This window comes from Dermochelys coriacea, chromosome 19 (genome assembly GCF_009764565.3).
Source record: "Dermochelys coriacea isolate rDerCor1 chromosome 19, rDerCor1.pri.v4, whole genome shotgun sequence".
Classification (NCBI taxonomy): Eukaryota; Metazoa; Chordata; order Testudines; family Dermochelyidae; genus Dermochelys; species Dermochelys coriacea.
Window position 1 is genome coordinate 7,218,110 of NC_050086.2, and position 27,518 is coordinate 7,245,627.

General features: G+C 44.7%; 1 protein-coding gene across 2 annotated transcripts in view; it reads right to left on the reverse strand.

Moving 5' to 3' along the window:
* Positions 1-316: 316 nt before the first annotated feature.
* Positions 317-27,518, reverse strand: part of FNDC5 (fibronectin type III domain containing 5) — a 38,295-nt gene continuing 11,093 nt past the window's right edge. The window contains exons 2-6 of one of the 2 annotated variants that reach the window (XM_038377235.2): positions 20,173-20,288; positions 18,314-18,512; positions 14,468-14,557; positions 8,817-8,950; positions 317-6,283 (exon numbers count right to left, since the gene is read on the reverse strand). In XM_038377235.2, the coding sequence (XP_038233163.1) occupies positions 6,242-6,283; positions 8,817-8,950; positions 14,468-14,557; positions 18,314-18,512; positions 20,173-20,288 (581 nt within the window). In that variant the 3' untranslated portion in view covers positions 317-6,241. The remainder of the gene's footprint in view (positions 6,284-8,816; positions 8,951-14,467; positions 14,558-18,313; positions 18,513-20,172; positions 20,289-27,518) is intronic. The other variant, XM_038377236.2, reaches the window with a different exon arrangement.

The following is a 27,518-nucleotide window of genomic DNA, read 5'->3' on the forward strand; positions in this document are numbered from 1 at the left end:
TCATGTTCTCTGTGTGTGTATATCAATCTCCCCTCTGTTTTTTCCACCAAATGCATCCGATGAAGTGAGCTGTAGCTCACGAAAGCTTATGCTCTAATCAATTTGTTAGTCTCTAAGGTGCCACAAGTACTCCTTTTCTTTTTGCGAATACAGACTAACACGGCTGCTACTCTGAAACCAATGGGAAAGTACTATCACTTGGCAGCTACTGATTGGGGAGGCAAGATTGTTAGCACCATTCTTAGTTAGTGGCCATTGTCTTGTAAGCCAAGGAGTCCCAGGTACGTACTTGGTTGTGCATCTCGAAAGGGAGTTATTTGTGTGTGGTCCTAAAAGACAGATCCCTGTGCTGAGGATTTTGTCTCTAAAGCCTACCTGTTCATAATACTTATATAATAAAGAAGGGGCAGGGGCTCCCAGATTAATCTTTTTCTAGGGTGTTTGGAAAAGAAAGCAAGTAGTAGGTTTCAAAGTAAGTGAGCTGTAGCTCACGAAAGCTTATGCTCTAATAAATTTTTTAGTCTCTAAGGTGCCACAAATTCTCCTTTTCTTTTCAAGAAGTAGTAGTATTCATAGTAGTATGAGTTAAATTGCAGAGCACGTTCCCTTGCAAAGGCATGTCAGCTAATAATACTTCCCTCAAAAGGCCAAGAAGTAGCATTGGGTTGGCCGATGTTGTTGGAGTCAGGCTGAGATTGGCACAGCTGGGATGCTGCAGCCCCATCTTAACAAGAGATTGATAGCCATGGCACTTCAGAGCTGGGGCAGGGGGTGGGAAGGACACAAGCAAGCAGTTCTGTTAGACAGTGGATGCTTAGATGCTGTACTCCTTTATGCATAAAGATTTCCAAAAAGAATTTTCATGCTAGCCCTCTTAGGTTTTATGTTTCTCTTATAAATCAGCTATTAAACTAAACACAGCAGTCAGGAGACTATTTATATTCGCCTTTCCTTAAAGCAGTTATTCTATTACCAATTAGCCATGCTGAGAACATGAAATGGCTCTGAACAAGAAACACATTGTAAGGTCTTTCACTTGAGACGATGGTGGTGTCTGTACAATATGTGCTGTGTCTAGGGCTGGCTCCGCTGTGCTGGAGAAGAGTAGGTGGAAGTGGGGACTTCCTTCTGAATCTGTGTTTTGTGATCTTAATGTTTCTCCCACACACGCTGGAGCTGCCGCAGGGCAGCTTTGCATTTTCTACAGACTCCAGAGTCACAGACAGCCTTATCGCTAAAGATTTCATTCTTCAACATAACTGGTTAATACTGTACCTCAGAGGGGCTGGAAGGGCAGAGAAAGAGAGAGATTGTATATGTAATGCTCATGGCAGGACAAATTACATGTTCACTTCTGGAATATAGGGAGGGGCCTTATTAGTGTCTATTATTTCCACTGTGGTAGTGCCCAGTAGCCTCAAAGAGGATTGGAGTAGTCCATCGTGCTAGACGCACGCGTGCGCACACACCCACCCACCCCCAAGGAAGATCTGAGCGCTGTGATAAAATGTTTTACAACTTCAAATCTAGTAAGAGCATTCACCATTGTGTTGCACTCTAATAGCAACAGCAAGACAATAATGACACCAAAAGCTAACTAACTACATGTTATAGCTGTTCTCCTCTCTCAGCAGTTGATCAGATCTTCCTGCTAAATCTTTTTGCTGCAGTGTAATTTTAAAAGGACAGAAATAAAATGTTCACTAAAACCTGGCGTAAAAGTTGATAAACTCCCTCCCTTAACCACTCCCTTCCCTATAGTTTAAAAGTCAAGGGAATCTGATCTGACTTAAGGGCACGTACAGTAATGTCAGTTACACCAGTTGAGAAAGGAGTATTGTTGATAAAAATAAGTTATGTTTAGCAATTGGTTGCATCAAGTGAGTTTCTCCTTATCAGTTTAAAGGGACAGTGATGTGTTGAAAAGTGTAAAATGGCATCACGAGGTTCCGTCATTATTGTCCCTCTCTCTGGCTCCACATCAGACTCATTCAGCTTGCAAGGAAAAAGATGGCTATTCTAGCTGCCAGCCCTGTGATTCTATCTAGGATCTGAAATTCAAGCTGTGCCTTTCCTGGCTCTGCCACTAATTATAAAGGTTCTGCAGTTGGAACTTAGTTAAACAGAACTGATGGTGATGCATGAGCCAGAATAGAATCCAGCTCGCTTTCTCATAGGTGGCTGGGCTAAGAGGACTAAAAAGTAGGGAAATGCTTATTTTAGTCTGTATGGTCAGCGGATATGACTGAATTCAGAGCAGGGGGAGATCCATGGAGAAAGTAGACGACTTTTTAACATAGTGATTTTGTCAGTCAGAATGTTGCTTTAGCAAATCAGGAAGATTCACCACATGTAGATAGTTTGCCTGTCTGTTAGTGGTCTCTATACAGGCAAATCAATGATAGTTTAGGACGTTGTGATAGTAAGCCTTATTGCAAATCTGGAAGAAATTACATATGGCACAACACACAGAATGAACTTCATTTCCCTCTTTGTCTGCTAAGAACTGAAATCTGATGATGCATACGAGTACCCACATCTTAGATCTCTCATATCTCTGAAATGGGTGTGCCGCTGTGATATACACTTTTGAATGACGTGACCTTTAATGTCTTGGGGCAAATATTACAATTAACAATCTTTCTCCCCATTCACATCTCTTCCAGTAACTTGTTACCAGCTGAGATTCTACAAATACTTTCAGGCATGTAGGTGTTTTCTCCTTTAATGAACTGTCTGTTTAAAATGCATAAATGTTCTAATTTTTCTCAAAGAAATGAGGAAACAGAGTTTGTGCCGCTTCTTAGCGTACGAGGAAAGTGATTGAGAAGTTGATGGCAGTTACGATTGTGAATTGGAAGGACGCCCTGTATTGAATTGTTTACTCCACATCGCCCTCTGTGGTACAGTTTCACTAAACCCTTATGTGGGGGAGGAATATATTGACTAAATTAGTTGCCTATAAGCACAGGATTATTGTGCTTTTAAGAAATAAAGCAAATGGTGCTTAACTTTAGACATACGCTGGCCCACAGGTAGTTTTCTCTTATTCCTTTATTGTGCACGTCAGCTATGCTTAGTTGGTTCCTGGAAATCAGTTGAATTAGTCTCCAGTGACTGCACACCATCAGCAGAGCCATTTTGATGTTTGCTATCTTTTGTTTTTTATGTTAAGTGGAAAATCACTTATTGCAGGGCTCTTTGGAATCCCTTCACTCTAGTACACTCCTGCTTGCTCCTTAGTATACAGCAAAAACTACACTTTGCAAGCAAAATCACACTGGAAAATCTGGGTATCCTTTAAGGTGATTGCAGATCATACACTTTTTTTTTTAAATGCTTCTTGGTTTATTTCTTAATGCAATGTCTTTTTTCTGATTAAGGGTAAAATTTTCAAAAGTGCCTGAGTGACTTAGGTGCCTTTGTTCCATTTTCAACAGTCACAAGTGCTTAGGAGCCTAAATTTCATTGAATGAGACTTGGGCTTCTAAGCACCTAAGTTGCTTTTGAAAATGGGTACAATTTTCAAAAGGGCCTATATGTCTCTATCTCTTTCTCCCTTCCTTTAGATAAAGTATATTCTTATTAAATCCCTTCAGTTGATGGTTCCTGAAAACATCTGCATTAAGAGAGTCAGCTGTATTTGATAGCTCGGAATTCCTTTCTAGTACGAGTAGATTTGCTTCCTAGCCTACGTTTGTTTTTCTCGCTAATAGCATTATTACCTTACCTTTGAAGCCTGCAGTTATGGAGCATAATGATGCACTCCTTTTGCCAGCTGCCATATCATGGCTTGAATACTTAACTGTGAACAAGCATCTATGCCTCGCATTTTAATTTCTCCATCTCTAATGAACAACAAGTGCGTCACTGTTGGAATAGAAATAGCTAAAAACCTGTTACTAGGACCCAACAACAATTACTGTAAAAAATGGGGAATGTTCTCTGCATTTCCAGAAACATTTTTTTATATAAAAAAACATCACCCTGATAAATTACCCAGGTTGAATTCCTCAGCAGCAGCTAGGTTAGAGTTTAGGGCCTACTTGTTTGCTTGTCTGCACCAAAATTATGATAGAACATCTCTTTTATCATTTTGTACATGCCATACCATCTGTTCTAAGCCTTCCTTTATAGGTAGGCTGTGGATTCTGAATGACGTTTCTTTCTTGCATACTAAGCCGGAGACATTCCTGTAGACATCAACTGGCTAAGTAGGGCTTGCTTACTTTGTAGCTTACTTTTGTTGTAGCTTCTTTCTCACCTTAGTCCACAGCCTAATCAAAGTTAACCCCCTACTGAACCTTTACTGCTGCCTGCAACCAGGGACAGGGAAAAAACAGCCAAATTCATGATCCCTCAGAAATCTGGGTAGAAGGTCCCCACTTCTATTTCATGCAGTCTGCCCCAGTGTAGACCAAGAGGAAACATGGCTAAACTCAGGTATTTACAAGGAAAGATGTGCCTTTAATCTTTTATTGTACATTAAAAAGTGGTTATTGCTCCAACTGTATCAGAAGTATTGACCTCTTCCTCTTGGTGGTGGGGAGTAGCTTTTTTGGCTAAGGATCCAATTTAGAAAACTGTGGGTGGGGCTGGCTGCCTCCCTGAAACTGGCACTGGGGAAGCCCTTTTTTATAAAATGCCTCTGCATGCAAACCTCCCAATGCCTTTCTCCTGGATTGACTACTTGAGAGAGGCTAATGGATATCAAAGGGGAAAGATGTCTGAACTCCGTGACTGCCATCCTGTTTCTTTGCAGTGGCTTTTGAATCATTGTCTTGTCTGAATGCAAATTTGTTTGCAATGGGAGGATTTAAATCCTATTTGGGCCAACCCATCTTAGTATTTGATGGAATGATTAGGATCCCATGTTACCTCCCCCCCCCCAGCATGTATGGAATGGCCTTGTAGAGTAATTAAACAAATACATATAAAAGCGTTCTAGCAAAGCTCTGATAGTAAATCTCTTCCATTTGATGACCTCTCACCTTCCAGCCTCAAAACATTGTCAGTCATAGGGAACATGTCCGTTTATAAACATAAAGCAGCTAGTAAATAGAGGAGACTCCTCCCTTCCCCCTCCACATTTGTTAAGAGGGACTCTTAACAAACACCTGGCAATACAGTGTCATGATGAATAGTGGAGACACAAAGTGGAAGGAGTACCAGATCCACTCACTGGAACCTCAGTAAAAGAAGTAACTAGTTAAGGAGTGTCCTTGGCCATCATTAGGCAGGGATCCCTTGGAAGTGAATGAGAGAGCTGTCAGCACTGGAAACCTGGTATCCTTGCATAGCAACCATTATCATCATGACTTTGTTTTTTGTGTTTTTGTTTTTTTGCACTAACTGGCTGTTTTGTAAGGACCATTTGTTACACTGTAGGTGGAATCAGTCAGGCCCAGTCCTAAATATAATGAAGAAATGGCCCAAGTTCTCCTGGAATCAAACCAACGGTTGGCTTCTTGTCTCTGTTGGTCTGTGTCCCACAGTGTTTTGAATTCCACCCTGCTTATCTAAAGTGGATTACAGCATTGGAGAATAGAAGAGATGGCAAAAATAGAGACAAGTGCTGCAGATCTGAATTGGAGAGCAGCCAGCAAAGTAGTGACCATCCGGATGGAAACTGTAATATGCCTTTGTTAAAAACAAACATACAAAAAAATCCCACCTGCAGAATGTATTACACACCAAACATGAGTGCTACGGAGTGAGATTAGAGTACACAGCAGCCAAAATCCTTTTCTCTGCCACTGTCTAGTGTTTCTTTCTCATTTCTCTGAAGAGAAATACAAATGCAGCCTGAGCCCATGTTGATGCTGTCAACACGCGGCGACAGTGAAGCAAAATAGAAATACAATGAAATGTTGTGATCTCCAAAGAGAGGCAAATCGCTCCAGGAGAAAGAGGGAGGGGAGGGTGGAAGTTGAGTCTGTTGGGATTTGTTACAGCTTGGGTGAGTTGAGTCCGATACAGAATTGCCTGAGGCATCAGTTTCACAGAAGCTTTTCCTTCTCAGACAGTGGCTTATGGGGGGGGGGGGGGGGGTTTGCAGGATTTTCTCTCTCTCTCTCCAGTTGTCTTTTGCAGAGCCAAGGGCAAGGAGATTTATGCCAGAAATTGACAACCAGTAGGTCTCTCCAAACTGCTCCAACAGTATTTCACTTCCCCAGTCATCAGGGCTCAGAAGCAGAGAGGGAGAGCGAGAAATGGAGTCCATCTATCAGATGCCAGGCTGTCATGCTTCGATAATATTCACTGAAGGCTTATTTTTTGGAAACTAGAAGAAGGGGAGAAGGGAAAAAGAGGGAGAAATGTATAGAGATTAAGGAAAAGCCATCAGAGATTTGTTCAGTGCAGTAGTGACTTTGTAAATGGTCCTGTTGCCTGCAGCATAATGAAAAGGGGTCAGTGGTGGGGCTGGTTGGTATTAACACTGGCTACAACTGCTGGGCAAAGAAACAGTCTGACTCTAGACTTTAGAGGCCAAATTTATTATCAGCCTGCACCTTGTGCAACTGTTTATACCATTTCAAAATGCTATAATTCTGCTTTATTAGCATTTCCCCCCACTTTGCACAGAGGTAAATGACTATACAAGGGCTAGAACAATGACAAGCTGGCCCCTAGTAATCCAGGGGTATGTTATGGTGATGGTGTGACTTAGTATCAATGGAGTTTATGCCAGTGTTACTCCAGCATAATGGAGATCAGAATTTTATCCTATTACTTTGGGCAGCCTGCTGCCCAGTTATGGTGCACAACCCACCCAGGGAAAGCAAAGGGTTCACAATGGTAAAATCCACACAGGCTAGCTGGGGCTACTGCTTGCTCAATGTTCCTGGCGTAAATGTTTGATCCTAAGGGATTGCGGGTAGATACAGAAGATCGTGAAACATAGAGCTAAGGCTGTCACTCTGTCATAAATTGTCCGTACAATGGGCAGGGTGAAGGAACCGTGACAGGAGTAATGCCAACAACGGCAGAGTTAACAAAATATTGAGCATCTTTTCCTAAACCATACCAGTTCATCACCAAGAAGGGCAGTCTGCCAGAGCTGGGAAATAAAGTGTCATCAAAATTCATAGAGCCAAGGGACCAGAAAACGTCAGGCAGCTTGGTTGCATCCCTAGCACTTTCCTTATTTCTCTGGAATCAAATGTGGAGCTGCTGCTCACTTTCCAAACCATGGGTAGCGCCATCTATCATCCTGGATATCCAGAACTATAGAAATTAAAGTGGAGGGAAGCATTTGATTCTGGAAGGAAAGTGGCATGTGTGAACTGGCAGCTCACCGAGAGAGCCCTGCTATTGTTTTGTTAAGCACTGATCCTGCAAGTTACTGGCTGTGAAGGGATTCCTCTGCCCACACAGAACCCCATTGATTTCTGTATTGCTCTATGTGAGCCCTGCACAGTCAATTGCAGGATCAGAGCCTTGACCTGTTGCTTGTTGAGTTATCTTCAGTCTCTAGGCTTTGCCCGTGCCATGCTTAATTGATTCTGGTGAGGTTCTGCATAACCTGTTTCAAAGAATTAGCAGGAACAGCTCCTTTCATATTCTGATGTAAAATGAAAGTCTTGTTTTCAACAGCAGTGCCAATAAATATAATCAAACCTGAAGGCTTATATTTTCATATCTTGTGGGAAATCAGGGTTGTGTTTAGAGCTTGATGAATAGTAAAAGAAAAATAAAATGGTGCATTATTTGTATTGCGGAAGCACCTATGAGCCCTAGCTATGGATCAGGACCCTACTGTGCTAGGTGCTGTACAAACACAACAAAAAGACAGTCCCTGCTGTGCTAAAACTCTCTTAAAATTCTAATTCTTATTGGCTGCATTCAAGCCACTTCTGCATCTGCTTTCTGACAACATCCTAGCAAGTGGTGTTATTGCCAGAAATGTTCATGGGTTGGCTATTGTAGAATATTTGTGTAAAGTTTTGAATTCTTAACCATCCATATTCACGCCTCACACCTGCTTCTACAGCGTTTCACCCATCCAGTCAGGAAATAGGGAATGTCTCATGTGACCTATGTGCCCAATCAGAAGTAACTAACACAGCTCAAACTCTGAGTACTCGCAATGAACTGCTCAAAAATGAGCAGGAATGGAAATTAGTGAATAATTTCAAATAATAAATAAAGGAAAGACAATTAGGATCAGCTCCTGAGTAATTTAGAAACAGGAAAAAAAGTTAAATTAATTGAATAAATGATTTGGTGCAAATTATTTACCCAGCTCTAGTTACATTATAGATGTCATTTGCCACAACATATCTTAAACCTCATAGCAGGTCCTTCTCTTAAACAGCTGATAATCTGTTATCTGAGAACTGCCATCACCTATCCCCTCTGCCACTAGCATTCTGACCTGTAATCACTGTTGTGGGGTTCTGAACATAGCAGTTTTGGCTCCTTCCTTTCAGATTATAGTCCATCACCCATGTACAGCACTTTTCATCCAAAGATCTCAAAATGTTTTACAAAGGTGGGTTGATATTATCCTAATTTCACTGAGGGGGAAAATGAGGCACAGAGGTTAAATGATTTGGCCAAGGCCACCTAGTGAGTGCTAGAGTTGGGAATGGAGCCCAGGAGTCCTGACTTGCACTTGTGCTTTCAAGCCACTAGACTATGCTCTTTCCCTTGTCGGATGGGAGACTCGCTTCTACACGTTGGCCCAATGGAGAGAATGTTATAGCTGGGATCCTTAACAGAAGGTTGGTTTTCAGGTTAATTCAGCAGAAGCCCTGCTGGAAATTGATTGGCTGCCTCCCCCCCCCCCCGCCCGTGTGCCGACAGCATCTTACCTTGCTGCGCAGGAGCCCTCCGCTCTGGTGCTCAGGAGTGCTGCTCTCAGACGCACTCTTGACTTTCTCCTTGTTGTTATTTGGTTCATTATCTTTGATGATGTCATACTGCCTGCAAAACAGGGCGATCACTCCTAGCAGGAAAAAGTGTCAGAGGTCACATGCATGAGCCAGGCCTTTGGAACCTGCAATGATCAGAGCCCACTAGCCTGCTGCTCTGTGCCTTCTGGCAGAGACCTCAGCAACATTGACACCAAGTCCCAAAGATCCTTTTCTAACACGACTAGTCAGGCTGTGGCTGCTTCCTTCACATTGTCAAATTCCACTCTAACCCAGTCAGACAAGATCAGGAGATTACTTGTACTCCCACTTCCCTTTCATTAAACAGGACAAATGTTCTAAACTTCCCATTTGAATAGCAGTTTACACTGACCCTGTGACCTTTGCTTTACAAGCACAGTGGCATATTGGAATATCTATTAGTTGGAAATGCACTCTCAAAGCTTTCTTTTTCTGAAGCAAAGAGGGGTGCAGTTGAGCTGGCGGATGTGATAAATGACCTGTGCCTGCCTGCAGCTGAAACAAACCAGGTCTCCTGCTTAGCAGGACATCATCTGCAAATATATGACAAAAAGAAAAGGAGTACTTGTGGCACCTTAGAGACTAACAAATTTATTTGAGCATAAGCTTTCGTGAGCTACAGCTCAGGCTGTAGCTCACGAAAGCTTACGCTCAAATAAATGTGTTAGTCTCTAAGGTGCCACAAGTACTCCTTTTCTTTTTGCGAATACAGATTAACACGGCTGCTAATCTGAAACCTAAATATATGACAGCTACAGCAGGATGAGGTGCCAACAGAAATGTCCTCCCACACATTTAGTTGTGTGGAGAACAAAGCCATGACAAATGAAGAGAGTGAAAATGTCTTTCACAGTGGCTTTTGTGTTATGTTCTGACCAAATAACCACCTCTCTGCTGCCGGTTTCAAACGCAAAGTAACAGAGGTGCCAGGAAGGGCAACTAATAAGCCCGTTGCTTCTTGCCTACTGGAAAAGGACCCAACTCACATAAGAATAATACTCTGCATGTATATAGAGTTCCCCACCTGTCGCTCTCAAAGCGCTTAACAGTGATAGGTATTGTTATGGGAGTTCTCGCCAGGTAGTGCTGTTACACATATTCTTTCTTGCATGCAAGCAAATTGTCAGCCATGGGAAGACATGCTGACAGTTGCATAAAAGTATCATCATCCTCATTTTCAGATGAGAAATGTAGGCAAAGTGAGGGAAAGACAGTATTAGAACCTTGACACCAAGTCATGCCCTCTGCACTGGGCCATTAGAGAAGCTTAGTGTATAAAGTGAACAGGTATATACATTCAGACTAACTGTAGTTTCCATTCAACAATAATTCCACACTTAAGTCTCAGATGGCTCAGCCTCAGGGCTGGGAAAAGTCATGGTCAGAATGAAACTTTGTAAACAGCTCATCAGCTCCAGTGAGATTTTCCTTACCCACCCACGTTTGGTAAATGGCAATTGTTTTGTGTAGAAGGGGAATTTACAAGCCTCTTTCAGGGCGTTGGACACTTCTGTGCTCACATTATGAGCTCAGTTTCGGAAGATGAAGCTTAATTACTTGTATAGATTAAACCTTTTTAGCTATCTCATTTAATTATTTTACCCCCAAATGATTTTTACAGGGCAGGAGATTTAGTTCTTAATGTGCAGAGCCAGTAACTTCTTTAACTATTTTAAAGGCTCAGGGATTGGAGACAGTGACTAGAACCCAATCTAACCCTGTGGAAAGCAGGTACCAATGCATGGTAAACTCAAGATTTTTGCAGTGGAAAAAATTATATATGAATCTTATCTGGTTGCTGCTAGTCCCTGTGGATTCACTTACAGTTGGCAAGAATCCCAGGGGAACAAGACAGGACACCATTAAGCCCCCTGCCATTTTATTTAAATTATTATTAACCAAAATTTGTTGTCAGATCTCAGATTTGTGACTCTATTTCATCTCCACATATCTCAGGGGGGAATCCTATCTCAGCTGAATTTAGCATAAATGGCCAAATCCTCTGCTGGTGTAAATTTGACACAGCTGCACTGAAGTCAGCAATTTACACCAACAGAGATTTAAGTCCACTGTCTCTTGAGGACATGATTTAACCCTTCAAACCCTGTCAATCTTCAGGGCTTTATTATTAAATAAGAAAATACACATGCACACAAAATTATAAGAATGTTAAAGTGGTTAGTCTTACAAAAGCCAGGCAACGATCCAGATCCTGCTCAAGTCATGCAAAGGGGCTGTAAAGTCAGCTTCAGCAGTCAACTGAGGATTCCCCCAGCATGAGGAAATCCAAGGGTGGCACAGAACTGACATAGCAAACTATGCCACCCCCTTTTACAGCTCCTGGCATAGGGAGCATGTTGATGGCATGGCTAGGGAGAAGCTAGGGGCTTCAGATCTCACAATCCCTGACTGAATGGAGCTCAGGCACAGCTGAAGAATGAACCCATTGTCCAGAATCCATATTTCACAGGAAAAGTCTCCAGCCTCCATCAATTAAGGGACAGAATTATCACACATTGCTCTAACATCCCAACCAAAGGGAGAAACATTTTACCATCTCCTGTGAGCCCCCTGGCATGTTCATGGAAGATAGGTGGGGATTGTCCCCTCACCTACACATCTCTAGCTTCGGTTGGCTTCTTTCCAACAATAGCAGTTTTTCTGTACACACAGTGTATGTAGAATGTTCCTATGATCAGGGCAATGGGAGTAAACACCACTGGAAATACCGACTGTACTTTATGGGTTATATAATCTACTGTACCGTTAATTTCCTTGTGCTGCTTCATGAATGTTTTATGCTGCAGCAGCAGCAGAAGCAGCTGCTGAACGGAGGCCAGAGGAAGCTGGAGCTCTATACAGAGAACAAACAAGCACAGACTTCCCTTTGCATTAACTCATGGCCTCCTGATCCCAACCTGGGCAAGCCATAGGGCTGGCTGCTGAAAATGCTGAAAGCTCCAGGCTGATCAAAGGAGTAAGGGTGCACTGTCCTTATATATTTGTCAGATTAAAACAGATGGGCCTGGTTCTCCTCTGGTATAAACCGATGTAGCTCAGAGGGGTTATGCCAGTTTATATCAGCAGAAGATCTGATCTCAAACTCATAATGGGGAATTCTTAGCTTTCCTGAGCTCCCTGGGTAGTTTATTTCTTTTTTAAAATTGTATGGAAGGATTTTGATGCCAGGGTGGAGTTCGCAGATGACACTAAGCTGGGTTGGAGAGGTAGATGTGCTGGAGGGTAGGGATAGGGTCCTGAGTGACCTATACAAATTGGAGGACTGGGCCAAAAAAAATCTGATGAGGTTCAATAAGGACAAGTGCAGAGTCCTGCATTTCGGACAGAAGAATCCCATGCATTGCTACAGGCTGGGGACCGACTGGCTAAGCAGCAGTTCTGCAGAAAAGGACCTGGGGATTACAGTGGACAAGAAGCTGGATATGAGTCAGCAGTGTGCCCTTGTTGCCAAGAAGGCATATTGGGCTGTGTTTGGAGGAGCATTGCCAGCAGATTGAGGGAAGTGATTATTCCCCTCTATTTGGCACTGGTGAGGCCACATCTAGAGTACTGCGTCCAGTTTTGGGCCCCCCACTACAGAAAGAATGTGGACAAATTGGAGACAGTCCAGCGGAGGGCAATGAAAATTATTAGGGGGCTGGGGCAAATGATTTATGAGGAGAGGATGAGGGAACTGGGCTTATTTAGTCTGCAGAAAAGAAGAGTATGGGGGGATTTGATAGCAGCCTTCAACTACCTGAAGGGGGGTTCCAAAGAAGATGGAGCTAAGCTGTTCTCACTGATGGCAGATGACGAAACAAGGAGCAATGGTCTCAAGTTACAGTGGGGGAGGTGTAGGTTGGATATTAGGAAAAATTATTTCAGAAGGAGGGTGGTGAAGCACTGAAACGGGTTACCTAGGGAGGTGATGGAATCTCCAGCCTTAGAGGTTTTTAAGGCCCTTCTGGACAAAGCCCTGGCTGGGATGATTTAGTGGGGGTTGGTCATGCTTTGAGGAGCGGGTTGGACTAGATCACCTCCTGAGGTCTCTTCCAATTCTAATCTTCTGTGATTCTATGATTTTTTGACCCACCTGTTCGTGGCCCCTTCCAAGCCACTGTTGTCTAAGGAAATCCTCTGGGCACTCTTCTAGGTCCTATCTCACTGCAAAGTGGCTCCAGGATTGAAAAAGTGCAAAGGGAATCTTTGCTCCATCCTGCCACAGCACCAAGCACTCTTCAGCCACAGCTGTGGGTCTGACCCAACAGTATTGACTTTTAAATCATATGGGCCCCGAACCTGTAGCCCTGCTACAGCTAAGCTCCCATTGAATCAATGAGATTTTTGGTTGCATGAGGTCTGCAAGATCAAGCCAAGATTTTCAAAAATGGGTTTAGGTTCCTAAGTCCATGTTGAGGCAAAACATCTGGCTGGTCTTTAAAAAGTGCTGAGCACTCAGCCGCTACTTTTGGCGTTTAGCTTGCTTGTCGTTGCTACAAATTTCCCCTTTTCCTCCCCTGCCCTTGGCCCGTCCCACCCATAGGTTCATATGTTTTAAGGCCAGAAGGGACCATTAAATCATCTAATTTAGGATGATGTCACTGGAGCTCTGTAGTGGGAATTTCTCTCTCTCTCTCTTTCTCTCTCTCTCTCACACACACCCACACACAATTCTTCAGACTGGGGCATTTCCTACCAGGTTGGTTGCTCACAGAGTCTTCATCTTTTCCATAGCCTCATCGATAATAGTACAGAGTTGACCAGGTTTGCTCTCAGATGTGTGGGAAATTTGCTCTTTAAACTATTCTTTTTATTCTTAAATAAATTTGTTAGTCTCTAAGGTGCCACAAGTACTCCTTTTCTTTTTATTCTTGTACCAGATTTTAAGAGAATTCAGGTTCATTGCTGACCACCTGATATTTTATGTTTGGATGCTCCAGATCATTTGTTCTTTTAACAGTTCAATCATTTTAATAGATCTAGAAAGTGGGTTTTAATAAATATAGAATGACGGATGCTTGAGAGTGAGACAGGAGGTTGTAACTCACTCTTGATTTGTGATGTTTGTCTTTAGAATATCACCACACCTCTTCACAAGAATTACTGGCTTGTGTGTGACCTGCAGGCATGTAATGGGCCAGATATAGTGACAGTGGCATACTTCACTTGGGCTGCATTGTGTTAATGAAACAGAAGGTGCTAAAGGGGCTGGATTCTGCTGCAGGATTAAGGAGATTACCATTAATTTTTTTCTGGAAGGATTGAGAATATAGGATTTGCCACTGCAGATCAGACAACTGGTTCATTAAATCCATTATCCTACCTCCTGCTGTACTAAATGAGACAACTTCAGCCAGTCCAGTATCCTGCCTCCAGCAGTCACCAGTACCTGATGCTACAGAGGAAGATGAAATGCACTTATATCCAAATGTGCAATGCTGTATACAGGGGGCAGGAGTAGGGATTTCTCTGCATATCTTTTCCTGGCCATCATGGGTGTATATTCACACACACACAAAGTGAATGACTCTGGGGCATTACATGCCTTCGTCATAGGTCCTGCTACCAACCTGCCCACATGAATAACACCACGACAATGATGAGAATTTCCCCAGCTCGCAGCTGCTGGTTCTTCCCCATCTCCTTCATTGTCACCTCATCTGCACAGGGGAGAGAGAGAGACAATGAGATCAATTTGTGCAATGAGTTCAGTCAGACTCTGCCTGCTCCTTTCACATGCTCCTTCCCCACCTCACTAACTCACAGACATTTATGACAGGTTTCAGAGTAGCAGCTGTGTTAATCTGTATTCGCAAAAAGAAAAGGAGTACTTGTGGCACCTTAGAGACTAACAAATTTATTAGAGCACAAGCTTTCGTGAGCTACAGCTCACTTCATCGGATGCATTCGGTGGAAAAAACAGAGGGGAGATTGATATACACATACAGAGAACATGAAACAATGGGTTTATCATACACACTGTAAGGAGAGTGATCACTTAAGATAAGCCATCACCAGCAGCGGGGGGTGGGGGGGAAGGAGGAAAACCTTTCATGGTTACAAGCAAGGTAGGCTATTTCCAGCAGTTAACAAGAATATCTGAGGAACAGTGGGGGGTGGGGTGGGGAGGAGAAATAACATGGGGTGCTGAATTGGAATTAATTTGCAAACTGGATACAATTAACTTAGGCTTGAATAGAGACTGGGAATGGATGAGTCATTACACAAAGTAGAACTATTTCCCCATAAAGAAAAGGAGTACTTGTGGCACCTTAGAGACTAACAAATTTATTAGAGCATAAGCTTTCGTGAGCTACAGCTCACTTCATCGGTGAAGTGAGCTGTAGCTCACGAAAGCTTATGCTCTAATAAATTTGTTAGTCTCTAAGGTGCCACAAGTACTCCTTTTCTTTTTGCGAATACAGACTAACACGGCTGCTACTCTGAAACCTGTCATTATTTCCCCATGTTATTTCTCCCCCCCACCGCACCCCCCACTGTTCCTCAGATGTTCTTGTTAACTGCTGGAAATAGCCTACCTTGCTTGTCACCATGAAAGGTTTTCCTCCTTTCCCCCCCCCCCCCGCTGCTGGTGATGGCTTATCTTAAGTGATCACTCTCCTATAAATTTGTTAGTCTCTAAGGTGCCACAAGTACTCCTTTTCTTTTTGCGAATACAGACTAACACGGCTGCTACTCTGAAATCTCCTTACAGTGTGTATGATAAACCCATTGTTTCATGTTCTCTGTATGTGTATATCAATCTCCCCTCTGTTTTTTCCACCAAATGCATCCGATGAAGTGAGCTGTAGCTCAGGAAAGCTTATGCTCTAATAAATTTGTTAGTCTCTAAGGTGCCACAAGTACTCCTTTTCTTTTCACAGACATTTAGTGAGCAAACCTGAAAACCCCTTGGAAGATTTGGAAATGTAAACCCGAGCTGACCACATTAAAATCTCTCACTGGGCTGTGTCCAGTTTAACTATGTGCCCCCAGCCTTGGACAGTGAGTGTACAAGGTTCAAAAGTAGCATGAATTGTTCAGAGACATCATGCCTCAGTCAGCTGTTAGCATCATCATTCCTCTCTCTGTGTTAGGGTTTTCTGTAGCACCCATCACTGGCGTATTCTAGCCATCACATCACTATTCTGTGCAGAATTCCTGCCAGCCCAGCTCAGGATTTATGCCCTGTAGTATGCAGGGTTGGCATAATCTTTTTCAGCAGAGCTGCAGGATGCAGGAATGAGTAATACCTCTTCACAAGTCCTAATGTACAGTCGTGGCCTCAAAGGACTACAAAGATTGCAGTTCAGATCTCCTGGGAAGCAGACAATGCTCTTCTCAGTGTTTTCGATTGAACAGCAATTCACTATTGACAGGCTCCAAATCATTTCAGCAGAAAGAGTCAAGAACTCACAGCATCCTAGGAACTGTGGATGGGACCCCTGCAATACAATATGGCCTAACCTAATCATCTAGTAACCCTTTATAACCCGGACTCCTGCTCCTCCCTATCCCCTGTTCATTAGAGTGCCTTGCTGCTGCAGAACATCTCTTTGACCTGCTTTGGCACCATCTGATTTTGGCTGGATGTTTGCTCAGACGGGACAAATTAAAAAGCACTTCCCTGACTGGCAGTAACTGATTTGGCAGAAACATTTCAGATTTTAAAAAAGCAGGATATCCATTGGTCTCTTAAAATCCAAGTGCAGGGAGGTTTAGTGAGTCTCATCTTAGTGCTGCTGCAGCATCCCTGGCATGGATCCCCGGGGATTCTATCCCAAACTGCATGCACAGTCTGACCAAGAATTTCCCCAGGTACTCTTAATTTGCTAGGTATGCTCCTGCCAGACACTAGTCCTGAGCCCAGTCCTCATTCCCTCTGCCTCTAAGCTACCCCCTGAGGAAAGAGCAATGGAAATTCAGGTGCTGGCAAAACTAGCGGCTGGGGTTCTAGGCATTATTTTACTGAAACAGGCTGGTCTTGCTGTGGTTAATGTGATATACAAAACATTACCAGCAAGGATTCTTGTGTCCTTACCATTAGGGAGTACCCCAGTCTTGACACGAGTATTGTCTCAGACTAAGGGCTGCAGTCGGAAGGGACGTGTAGCTGGTATGCGTTAGATTCCTCTACACTCATTTAAACTCTTAGTGCTGCTTATTCCACTTACTTGTGTGAGTTTAAGGGAATCTAGGCTGGGGGGAACTTACCTGCCCAACACCTGGAAGATGCAATAAGAAAGTAGGAACGGCCTCCTTCAATTTACACATCCTTATTCCGTCCTGTCAGTTGCTTTCCATGCTGCACACCTCAATTCTGGCTTCTTGACATGAGTTACACCAGCTTAGCCTCTCCTAGCCTCGTTCACACTCAGCTAGACCCAGTGCATTGACTCAGAGGTGATGTAAAGGGGGTGTGAGTTGCACACCAGTGGGAGGGGCTGAGTCTGAGGGAGCATAAATTGGTGTAACAGGCACATTTAGGGAGCCATCTGAAACTACAAATTGCCATCACTCCCTGTAGGCTCAGGCTGACCTCAGAATTTGGCCTTACAGGTATAGGGGACTGAATAGCCTGGGGCAATGGGATGAAAGAAGGAGGCTTTTACCTCTACATCCCGGTTTCCAATCTGACCCTTGTTAGTTTCCTCTACATCCCCCCACCCCAGTCATGGGGAGAGTGAGAGATCAGCAGAAGCTGCCAGTGACTTCAGGGGGCAGGTGAGGCCAGGAGCACTCCTGTGTCTAACCCCATCATATAATCTTCAGGCACTTTCACTAACATGGGTACCCGTGAATTGTTCGGATTTTTGTTTGTTTCCCAACATTTGTGCAGAGCCTGAATAAACAATGAGGGCCAGGTCCTCAGCTGGTGAAAACTGGCATAGCTCCAAGTCAGCAGAGCCACACCAACTTTCACCAGCTGAGGATTAGGCCAAGATCTTATCTCTGTATTGGTGTTTTTCACTGATTTGCTATTTTTGCCTCAGGGAGCTGAACCTACCAGAGATCTGGTCTTGTCACAGTATTTCCACCATACGAGAACTCCAACTCCTGAGCCTTAGCTTTGGTCTCATAAACATTTCGGTGGGCCAGTAACAAACACCCATGGAGAATGTAAACAGAAATGCTAGAACCTGCGCGTAACATGCAGGCTAAGAGAGTCCCAGAACACTACACGCTTTGCCGATGTATTACATCTGCACATCCCCCATGCCCACTCCTGTGTGTAGTTACCCCACTGATCCCACTGAATACAATGGGACTGCAACAAGCAAATTTAGCCCTGCCTGCACTTAGCTCAACTGTTCTTATTTTTGAATGCACCAGACACTGTTTCCCACTTTGCTGTTCAACACTGCCCTGCATCTGGGGCAGCCCTTGGAGCCTTGTAAGAACTTGCCCACACTTGCCTTTATTCTTTGAGGCCAGCTTCTCGGCTTCCCTGGGGGTCTTGAAGAGGACAGGTTCACTGGCTGGACTCTGGCCCTGGATGCTGATGGACTGGACATGCACAATGTACTCAGTGTCCTCCTCCAGGTCCCAGAGGGCGCATGAGCGGGTGGTGGTGTTCACCTCTTGGATGAAGCGCAACATCCGCACATCCTTCTTCTGCAAACCCAAGGCAGGAAAGCACAGTTGCTCAGAGGGAGGGTTCTCTCTCTGGGTGACGGACGCCTTGCTATATAGATGCTTTCCATTGCTCCCCAGGGCCCCTGACAGCACCTTAGTGCTGCCATTTAAAGTCCCCCTAGCCCGGGTGTAGGAGGAAAGACGTGCTCTAATCTGATCACAGGCTTCTCGAGCAGTGAGAGTAGCTACAGCTGCTTTTATGCAAGCGGGTGCAGGTGACAGCCACTCGCTCATCCAACTTGCCAGAACCAGTGGGCCCAGCCTTCCTCCCACTGACATCACCGACACAAGTGTAACTCCACTGACTTCAATGGAGATACTCCTGATTGATACTGGAGGGAAATCAGGTCCAGTACTTGTAGAGAAGGAGACCTGGTAAAGGCTTGGTGGAGAGGGGCTGGTTCCATTTCCCCTGAGGTTCAGAACCAGTTGGATGAATGGTTCAGACTCTGGATCTCTTTAGTATTTATCCGTACCCTGAGGGCAAGGGTGTGCAATGCCTGTATCACCTGGTAACACACGCCATCTCCCAGGAGCTCACTCACTAGCTCCAGCTTTATAACGTCACAACAGAGCAGAAGCCACAAATTCCAATCAAAGCATCTGGAGCTTCTGGGTGAAATTCACCCTGTGCAGAGCCCAGCACAAGGCCTCGGCACCTCTAGTGTCCCCGGCTCCTCAGAGATGTCGTGGTGCTGATGCTTTGTGCTGGCCTCTACATGGGTAAATCTCATACTCTATGAATGAAATGGCAACCTCCCAATGCTGGCTTTAAAGGGATATGCTCTCATCTTCCCCATGCAGAAGCTTCTCATTGTTCTATCCCTGTTGGCACTTACCCACTGGGCACAGCTATTGCTGAGATTTGGGGCTGATGCTAGCTCTGGCAGGTTGCATTTTCTGCCTAGTCACCTTTGGGCCCTGGAATCGTGAGGGCATTAAAACATTCTGGCTTGCCCCTGCTCTCACTGAAGTCAGCAGCAAAACTCCCAGGAGCATGACTGGGAGCAGCCTCATGCTCTGAGCAGTGTTGTGTGCATAGCTATAACTGCTTTCCCTGCCATGAGAAGTAATAAGAGCTGGATGGGGCATGGGGTGGAGATGGATAGGGGAGTCCTTGGTGCACGATGGGGTGGAGGATGGGCAGGGGAGTCCTGGGTGGGGCTTGGGGTGGAGATGGATTGGACAGTCCACCAACCTATCTCTCCTCCAGTCTCCCAAACCACTGAATCCTCTAGGGGCGTTTCACTGATGGATCAATTCCCCGGCTCAGCCCCTTTGCTGTGAAGACCATGAGTTGCTTTGCACGGTCACCTCTAATCGGAGACGGTAATCATCCTGGTTGATGCTAACTTGTCTACTCCCCTGTCAGTGTGCAGTTCTTCTCTGACGCCAGGATTATATGTTTGGGGCATGTTCTAAATCCAAACCCATGGAAATGGGTTAAGGTGAAGAAAGAGGCTGACTCTGTGTCAGCGCTCTGCAGGAGCCTGGTGAGAGCTGCAGGCAGGACGGGCTGCACCATGATAAATCCAGAGTTTGCCCTTTCTTCCCTGCTACTAAGGCCCAAAGCAGGTGGGGTAGAGCTGAGGGGGACCCAGCACATGTGGAGAGGAGGGGGGCCATATGGTGAGGATACCTGCTGGGAGATTGCAAATCCAATAACAACTTCATCTTCCAGAACATCCCAGGTCACAACAGCCGAATTGGCCTTCAGATGTTTGACTGTGACATTGACTGGAGCGGACGGGCTGTCTGCAAGGAGACAAAACACAAGCTTTACTATGGCAAAGTCACTGATGCAGGAGACAGGGAAGGAGGTAGAGAGGATGAGCAGCCAATTTCTGTTGGGCATCAGACATGGTTTCCTGCAATAAGAGGAAACAGGATTTAATCCAGGTCAGCCACTGCCCTTTAGCTAGGGGAGTTTGGGGGCTGCAGATGCCCTTCACCTATGTGCTGGCTCTAGGTGTGTAGAACTTTGAGACATAGACACACCATGTTTTGGTGGCCATTAAGTTCTCCAGGCCCCTTGGATGATTTAGAGTGGTATTAAACCAGCATGTAAAATATTTAACCCTTTAGACACCGCATCCCAAACTCATGCTGATAAAGCTTTTACGCCACTGAACGCCATCACGTATTCTTCATCTAGCTAGTCTATCACACACACCCCTGCTTTCTCCTTTAGAGCTTGCCCTGACTGCAGTGAAAGTGAAAGGCAAACAGCACTCTGCCTGGGTACTCAGCACGTTGCAGAGGGTGGCCTGTAATTGGAAGTATGGACATGCTGGTGCCCTAGTTAACGCCCTTGGGGATTTAACCCATGTGCAGTGAAGAGGGGGATGTTTATTTTATTTTTATTTCCCTGCTGCTTTGAAATGATGATGCTTTACAAGCTCCCTGGCAGTGCCACAAGGCCAAAGAAGGAAGAAGTTAGGTATCCTTTGATTTATTTATTTTAAATGACCACATTTGTGAGGCTGATGAGCTGACTGCTGACAGGCTGACTGATCAGAGCTCTTCAAAGTGAGGGACTTGCTGAACTTCCAACCAACCCTCCTGGCTTAGAACTAACAGGAATGAATGTGCTGAGCAGTGACCCTATGCCCTCTGGCAAACAACATTCTCTGTCAAGAACTTGGAGCTTCCATGCCAGCAGGTATAATCATGCTTCAAAAGCTCCAGGAATCAGTAACGAGGCAATTAGAAGGGGGGGGGGTCTAGACAAGGCATCAGGCCCGGATGGGTTCCAGCTCACAGTCCTTCAGGAAGCAAAAAGGGCAATAAGAAAGTCCCTGGCCCAGATTGTTGGAATCTCACAAAAGGCTGGGCAGTGGCTTGAAATGGAGCAGTAACTAATGATCGGTGGCTCAAAGAGTTTGCAGAGGGAAGATCCTTGATTTGATCACGTCAGCATCGATCAGAAATTGTTGCCATCCGTTCCGTGGCCCACGTGGAACGCATTTGTGATCCCAGCAGCCAAAAAAAATTCCCTTTCATTACATTCAGTAAATGAGCCCCCTGGCTGGCAGCCTCATCAGAGAGGCCAAGGACAGGGTGGGCCACTGGGCCAGTGCTCCTTTCTCACCCCTAGCACAGTCCCTTCTGGACTCAGCTGAGGCAGCACGATGGCTCTACCTGCTGAGGCACAAAGCGAGGATGGTTGTCAGTCCAGCACTTTCCACTATTATTTAACCCCCCTTTAAAAATCCAATTGCAAATCAGAGTAGGATCTTATTTTAGTAAGGGGCAGTTTGCAGAGGTTTACACAGGGAAGGTCCGTGAGTCATGCCTGATGAATTTGCTAGAATGTATTCGCAAAAAGAAAAGGAGTACTTGTGGCACCTTAGAGACTAACAAATTTATTAGAGCATAAGAAGTGAGCTGTAGCTCACGAAAGCTTATTCTCTAATAAATTTGTTAGTCTCTAAGGTGCCACAAGTACTCCTTTTCTTTTTGCGAATACAGACTAACACGGCTGCTACTTTGAAACCTAGAATGTATTGAGGCTCTGACTGAGCGGAGAGGTGGGGTGGGGATGCAGCAAACAAAACAGGCTCTGATTGCAGCCTAGTAACAGTGCTTTGAGCTAGGTGTCTACGCCCTTCTAAAGTACAGCCAGGCAGCTAAATCCCTGCATGCTGTGCTTTCCCCATGTCCTTGAGAGAGGTTTCCATGGCATGGGGTGATTTATCCCGCCTGGAACTGGGGAGGTTATTGAAACAAGTGAATTACCGTTTTAGTAACGAGAAACAGAGTAAAAAGAACAGGAGGCCTTGTGGCACCTTAGAGACTAACACATTTATTTGAGCATAAGCTTTCATGAGCTAAAGCTCACTTCATGGGCCTGCTAAACCCAGGGTAGTGAGCTCAATCCTTGAGGGGGCCATTTAGGGATCTGGGCCAAAAATTGGGGTCCTGCTTTGAGCAGGGGGTTGGACTAGATGAACTTCTGAGGTCCCGTCCAATCCTGATAGTCTATGATTCTGTGATTCATCGGATGCATTCAGTGGAAAATACAGTAGGGAGATTTATATACATAGAGAACATGAAACAATGGGTGTTGCCATACACACTGTAACCAGAGTGATCACTTAAGGTGAGCTATTACCAGCAGGAGAGCGGGGGGGGGGGAAACCTTTTATAGTGATAATCAAGGTGGGCCATTTCCAGCAGTTGACAAGAACGTCTGAGGAACAGTGGTGGGGGGTGGGAGGGATAGAAAAGGAGTACTTGTGGCACCTTAGCGACTAACAAATTTATTTGAGCATAAGCTTTCGTGAGCTACAGCTCATTTCATCGGATGCATCTATAGCTCACAAAAGCTTATGCTCAAATAAATTTGTTAGTTTCTAAGGTGCCACAAGTACTCCTTTTCTTTTTGCGAATACAGACTAATACGGCTGCTTCTCTGAAACATGGGGAAATAGTTTTATTTTGTATAATGACCCATCCACTCCCAGTCTCTATTCAAGCCTAAGTTAATTGTATCCAGTTTGCAAATTAATTCCAATTCAGCAGTCTCTCGCTGGAGTCTGTTTTTGAAGTTTATTTGTTGAAGTATTGCCACTTTTAGGTCTGTAATCAAGTGACCAGAGAGATTGAAGTGTTCTCCAACTGGTTTTTGAATGTTATAATTCTTGACGTCTGATTTGTGTCCATTTATTCTTTTATGTAGAGACTGTCCAGTTTGACCAATGTACATGGCAGAGGGGCATTGCTGGCACATGATGGCATATATCACATTGGTAGATGTGCAGGTGAACAAGCCTCTGATGGCATGGCTTATGTGATTAGTCCCTATGATGGTGTCCCCTGAATAGATATGTGGACAAAGTTGGCAACGGATTTTGTTGCAAGGATAGGTTCCTGGGTTAGTGGTTCTGTTGTGTGGTGTGTGGTTGCTGGTGAGTATTTGCTTCAAGTTGGGGGGCTGTCTTTAAGCAAGGACTGGCCTGTCTCCCAAGATCTGTGAGAGTGATGGGTCGTCCTTCAGGATAGGTTGTAGATCCTTGATGATGCGTTGGAGAGGTTTTAGTTGGGGGCTGAAGGTGATGGCTAGTGGCGTTCTGTTATTTTCTTTGTTGGGCCTGTCCTGCAGTAGGTGACTTCTGGGTACTCTTCTGGTTCTGTCAATCTGTTTCTTCACTTCAGCAGGTGGGTATTGTAGTTGTAAGAATGCTTGATAGAGATCTTGTAGGTGTTTGTCTCTGTCTGAAGGGTTGAAGCAAATGCTGTTGTATCGTAGAGCTTGGCTGTAGACAATGGATCGTGTGGTGTGATCTGGATGAAAGCTGGAGGCATGTAGGTAGGAATAGCGGTCAGTAGGTTTCCGGTATAGGGTGGTGTTTATGTGACCATCGCTTATTAGCACCGTAGTGTTCAGGAAGTGGATCTTTTGTGTGGACTGGTCCAGGCTAAGGTTGATGGTGGGATGGAAATTGTTGAAATCATGGTGGAATTCCTCAAGGGCTTCTTTTCCATGGGTCCAGATGATGAAGATGTCATCAATGTAGCACAAGTAGAGTAGGGGCGTTATTGAGAGATAATAGAGAGCTGAGGAAGCGTTGTTCTAAGTCAACCATAAAAATGTTGGCATACTGTGGGGCCATGCGGGTACCCATCGCAGTGCCGCTGATTTGAAGGTATACATTGTCCCCAAATGTGAAATAGTTATGGGTGAGGACAAAGTCACAAAGTTCAGCCACCAGGTTAGCCGTGACATTATCGGGGATACTGTTCCTGACGGCTTGTAGCCCATCTTTGTGTGGAATGTTGGTGTAGAGGCTTCTACATCCATAGTGGCTAGGATGGTGTTTTTAGGAAGATCATCGATGGATTGTAGTTTCCTTAGGAAGTCAGTGGTGTCTCGAAGATAGCTGGGAGTGCTCTGGGAAACAGAGTGTGTGGATAAAAGAGCATTCAGAATGGGGAGAAGGACTATGTGGATGGCACCAATACTGGCATCTGAATCACTTTTATTTAGCAGGGATATTAATGACCTTGAGGAAAGAATAATATCAAAAATGCCTAAATTTTCTGATGACATAAAATGTGGGGGAGGTGGGAAGAGCCAGCAGAGACAGAGAAGGAGAGCAAACACCTTCAACATGAGTAGGTTAAATAAGGCTGCAAGGCTGTGACGTGATAGTGAAGTGCACTGCAAGGTTGCAGCCCGAACGTTTCCACAGAGACTGGAGCCTATAAAGCAGGAGTCACAATACAGACCAGGAGAGAGAGCAGGTGGGGAGGGGGATTAAGGATACTTCACTACATCCATCTGCACAATAGAAACCCCAAGAGACTGATGGATGGTAAAGGGAGATGTATTAAAATCAAACACAATGGGCCTAAGTCTGCTCTCCCTTTACCCCACTATAAGTCAGGACGCACTTCATTGAAATCAATGTAGTTCATCAGGTATAAAATTGATGTGAGACTCAGCATTTCCAGAAATGTGAAGCAAGGGAAGTAAGTTCTCTGCGGACAGAGCTGAGTGAATAATTTGCAACGAAGGTCCTGGAAGATCCAGGATGAGATTGTGATTTCCTCAAATCTATTTGCTGTTTGGATTTATTCCATGAACTTTCTTACTCTCTGGGTCGATCACACTTTCTTTGGAATTCCAGTTGTGTTGCGATGAGATAGATGAGATCCAGTTTCTGTTCTCTGACTGGCTCTGTGTGAGCATTCTCAGCATGAATGCTTAAGTGAACAAATCTAAATGTTGAATTCCCTGATACTGTGCATGCAGCTCTGAATTTTGCTTTCTGTGAATGCTTATGTTGGTAAAACTCAAACTGTTACCAGAAAGTGACTCCAGAGGCAGAGGGGGTGATGTTCATCTGAATTCATTTCAACATGCAGGCAGGATATGTGGGGAACATTCTATGCAACAGTCACTCAGCCCTCCCCAGGCACATTAATTCCTGATGCACTAGGAACGGCTGCGTCAGCCTTTTAGTCAATAATAAACCATATGTTCCAGGGTTTGTGATTTAGCTGTTTAACTTCATTCCAACTCATAGGCCATAACCCCACTGGAGCAAATTCCTCTCTCAAAACTGGAAGAGCATCTGTTTGGTGGAGTTTGAGTTAGCGACATGCATGCACATGAAAAGATGTTCTCCTTTTTGTGCCAGGGGAACTCACGGCCCCATTTGTTTAGTTAAAATAAAATCATGCCAGTTTCTCATGGGCAATGGCTGCTGTGAAACAAACCATGATCACTCTTTTGTTTCCTTCCAGCAGGGAGCTTTCACAAGGTGGACCCTTGCCCTGCATACCTCAGGTGCTGTGTGTCACAGCCATGCCTCACACCTACATACTCTGGGCCCTTTTGGAAAGAGCAGGGCATAGCCTTCCCCATGCAGCAAGGAGGCACAAGCAGTGAAGATTACCATGAATATGCTCTTAATGCTGAGAATTCCTTTTTGCCTCTCATTAAATGCTCTGCTGATTATTAAGCAGCATTTTTTCTTTAAAGAGAGAGAAAACGTTTACGGCTTTGGACTGTCTTGTCGCTGGCCTCTCATCTTACTACCAGTGGCTCCTGGAGTCAGGAGGCTCCTGGAGTCAGGTCTGTAGGATGGGAAGCTCCCTACCTGCCGGTTAGGTTGCTGTTGCACAGGAGTTGATATCACAGCCCTTGCTGGTGTCAACCAATAATCACCCAGCACATCTATTAGCTAAAAACTACACCATGACTAGTATGTAGAGCACCCTGCCAATCCATACCCAGTGCTAGAGTGGTACCCAGGCTATGCCTACTAGCTCATATCTATCTATGGATCTGTACCTATAGGTACTTCTGTGCCTGACCAATATCTGATCTATACCTAATACCCTATATATCATCAATATCGGATCTATATTCAATACCCTATGTCCAGCATACCTAATATAGTGCCTGACCTATATCTGATTGACTATGCCTACCTCATACCTCCTATCTAGTATATCTGCTCTATATTTAATGTCATCTCTATATATTATACAATACGTATATTTAGTGCTATGTACAGTATATAATCTGTACTTAATAGCGTATGGATCTCTAAAACTTTAACTGTACCTAATCCCCTATTTATAAGTGATACAGTGAAGCCAATACAAGAGACCATCCTTGTTAGCCAGCATCTTGCCTTAAGAGTCTGGCCTAGAGTAGTCTTGGATACAGTGAGGGTAGTTCCGCTCCATCAGACTGATTTTTCTCAGTCCCCTGGATAGTTGCTTAAGAAAGGTACCAGACCCACGCAAAGCCCTGTGCCTGCTGTCCAGCCAGGTAAGCTGAGAGCCCAATCAGGTATCCACTTCTGGCCTGGCCTCAGCTACAGGTCTCCCAGACACTCTTCTGTCTTCTCTCGGCCCTAAGAGGGGAGATGTCTTTTGCCTACTTCAGCACAAGTTCCTGAAAGATTTCCCCCTTAGAGTCCGATCCCTTTGTCTTCAGCTTTGGTCAGTTTCCATCCCATCTCAACCCATGCACGGCGAGGCATCAGCAGTTTTCTGCAGTGTCACCCTTCCTGAATGCCGGCTAACTTTCCTTGAGCCCTGGCTGCTAAAGTCTTAGTGGGGTTTCTGACAGCTCCTAAGTGACTTAGATGCACAAGTCTCACTGTAAGTCAATGGAACCTGCATTCCTAAGCTGCTTTTCAAAATCTGACCCTAAGTCTTCCTCCACTAGCTTCCTTGCAAGGGAGACACCAGGCACTTTTTGACCAAAGATCAGATGTGGTATGTTGGACTCTTTAGATACTGGGTGACAAATGTACAAAATGAGAAATGCGGTCTAGCCAGAAGACACAGGGGTTCGTTTCTCAAAGCTCACTCTTGCTTTCTGTAACAGGGGTTCTTGGAATAGGGATGTCTGCTCTTGGGAATTCATAGCCTTCCTACAAGAGTCACAAAAGCATTGTGTGCATATGTGAATAGAAAAGTTCACACACACTGTGCAGTACTAGCCTCTCTAAGGGAAGGCAG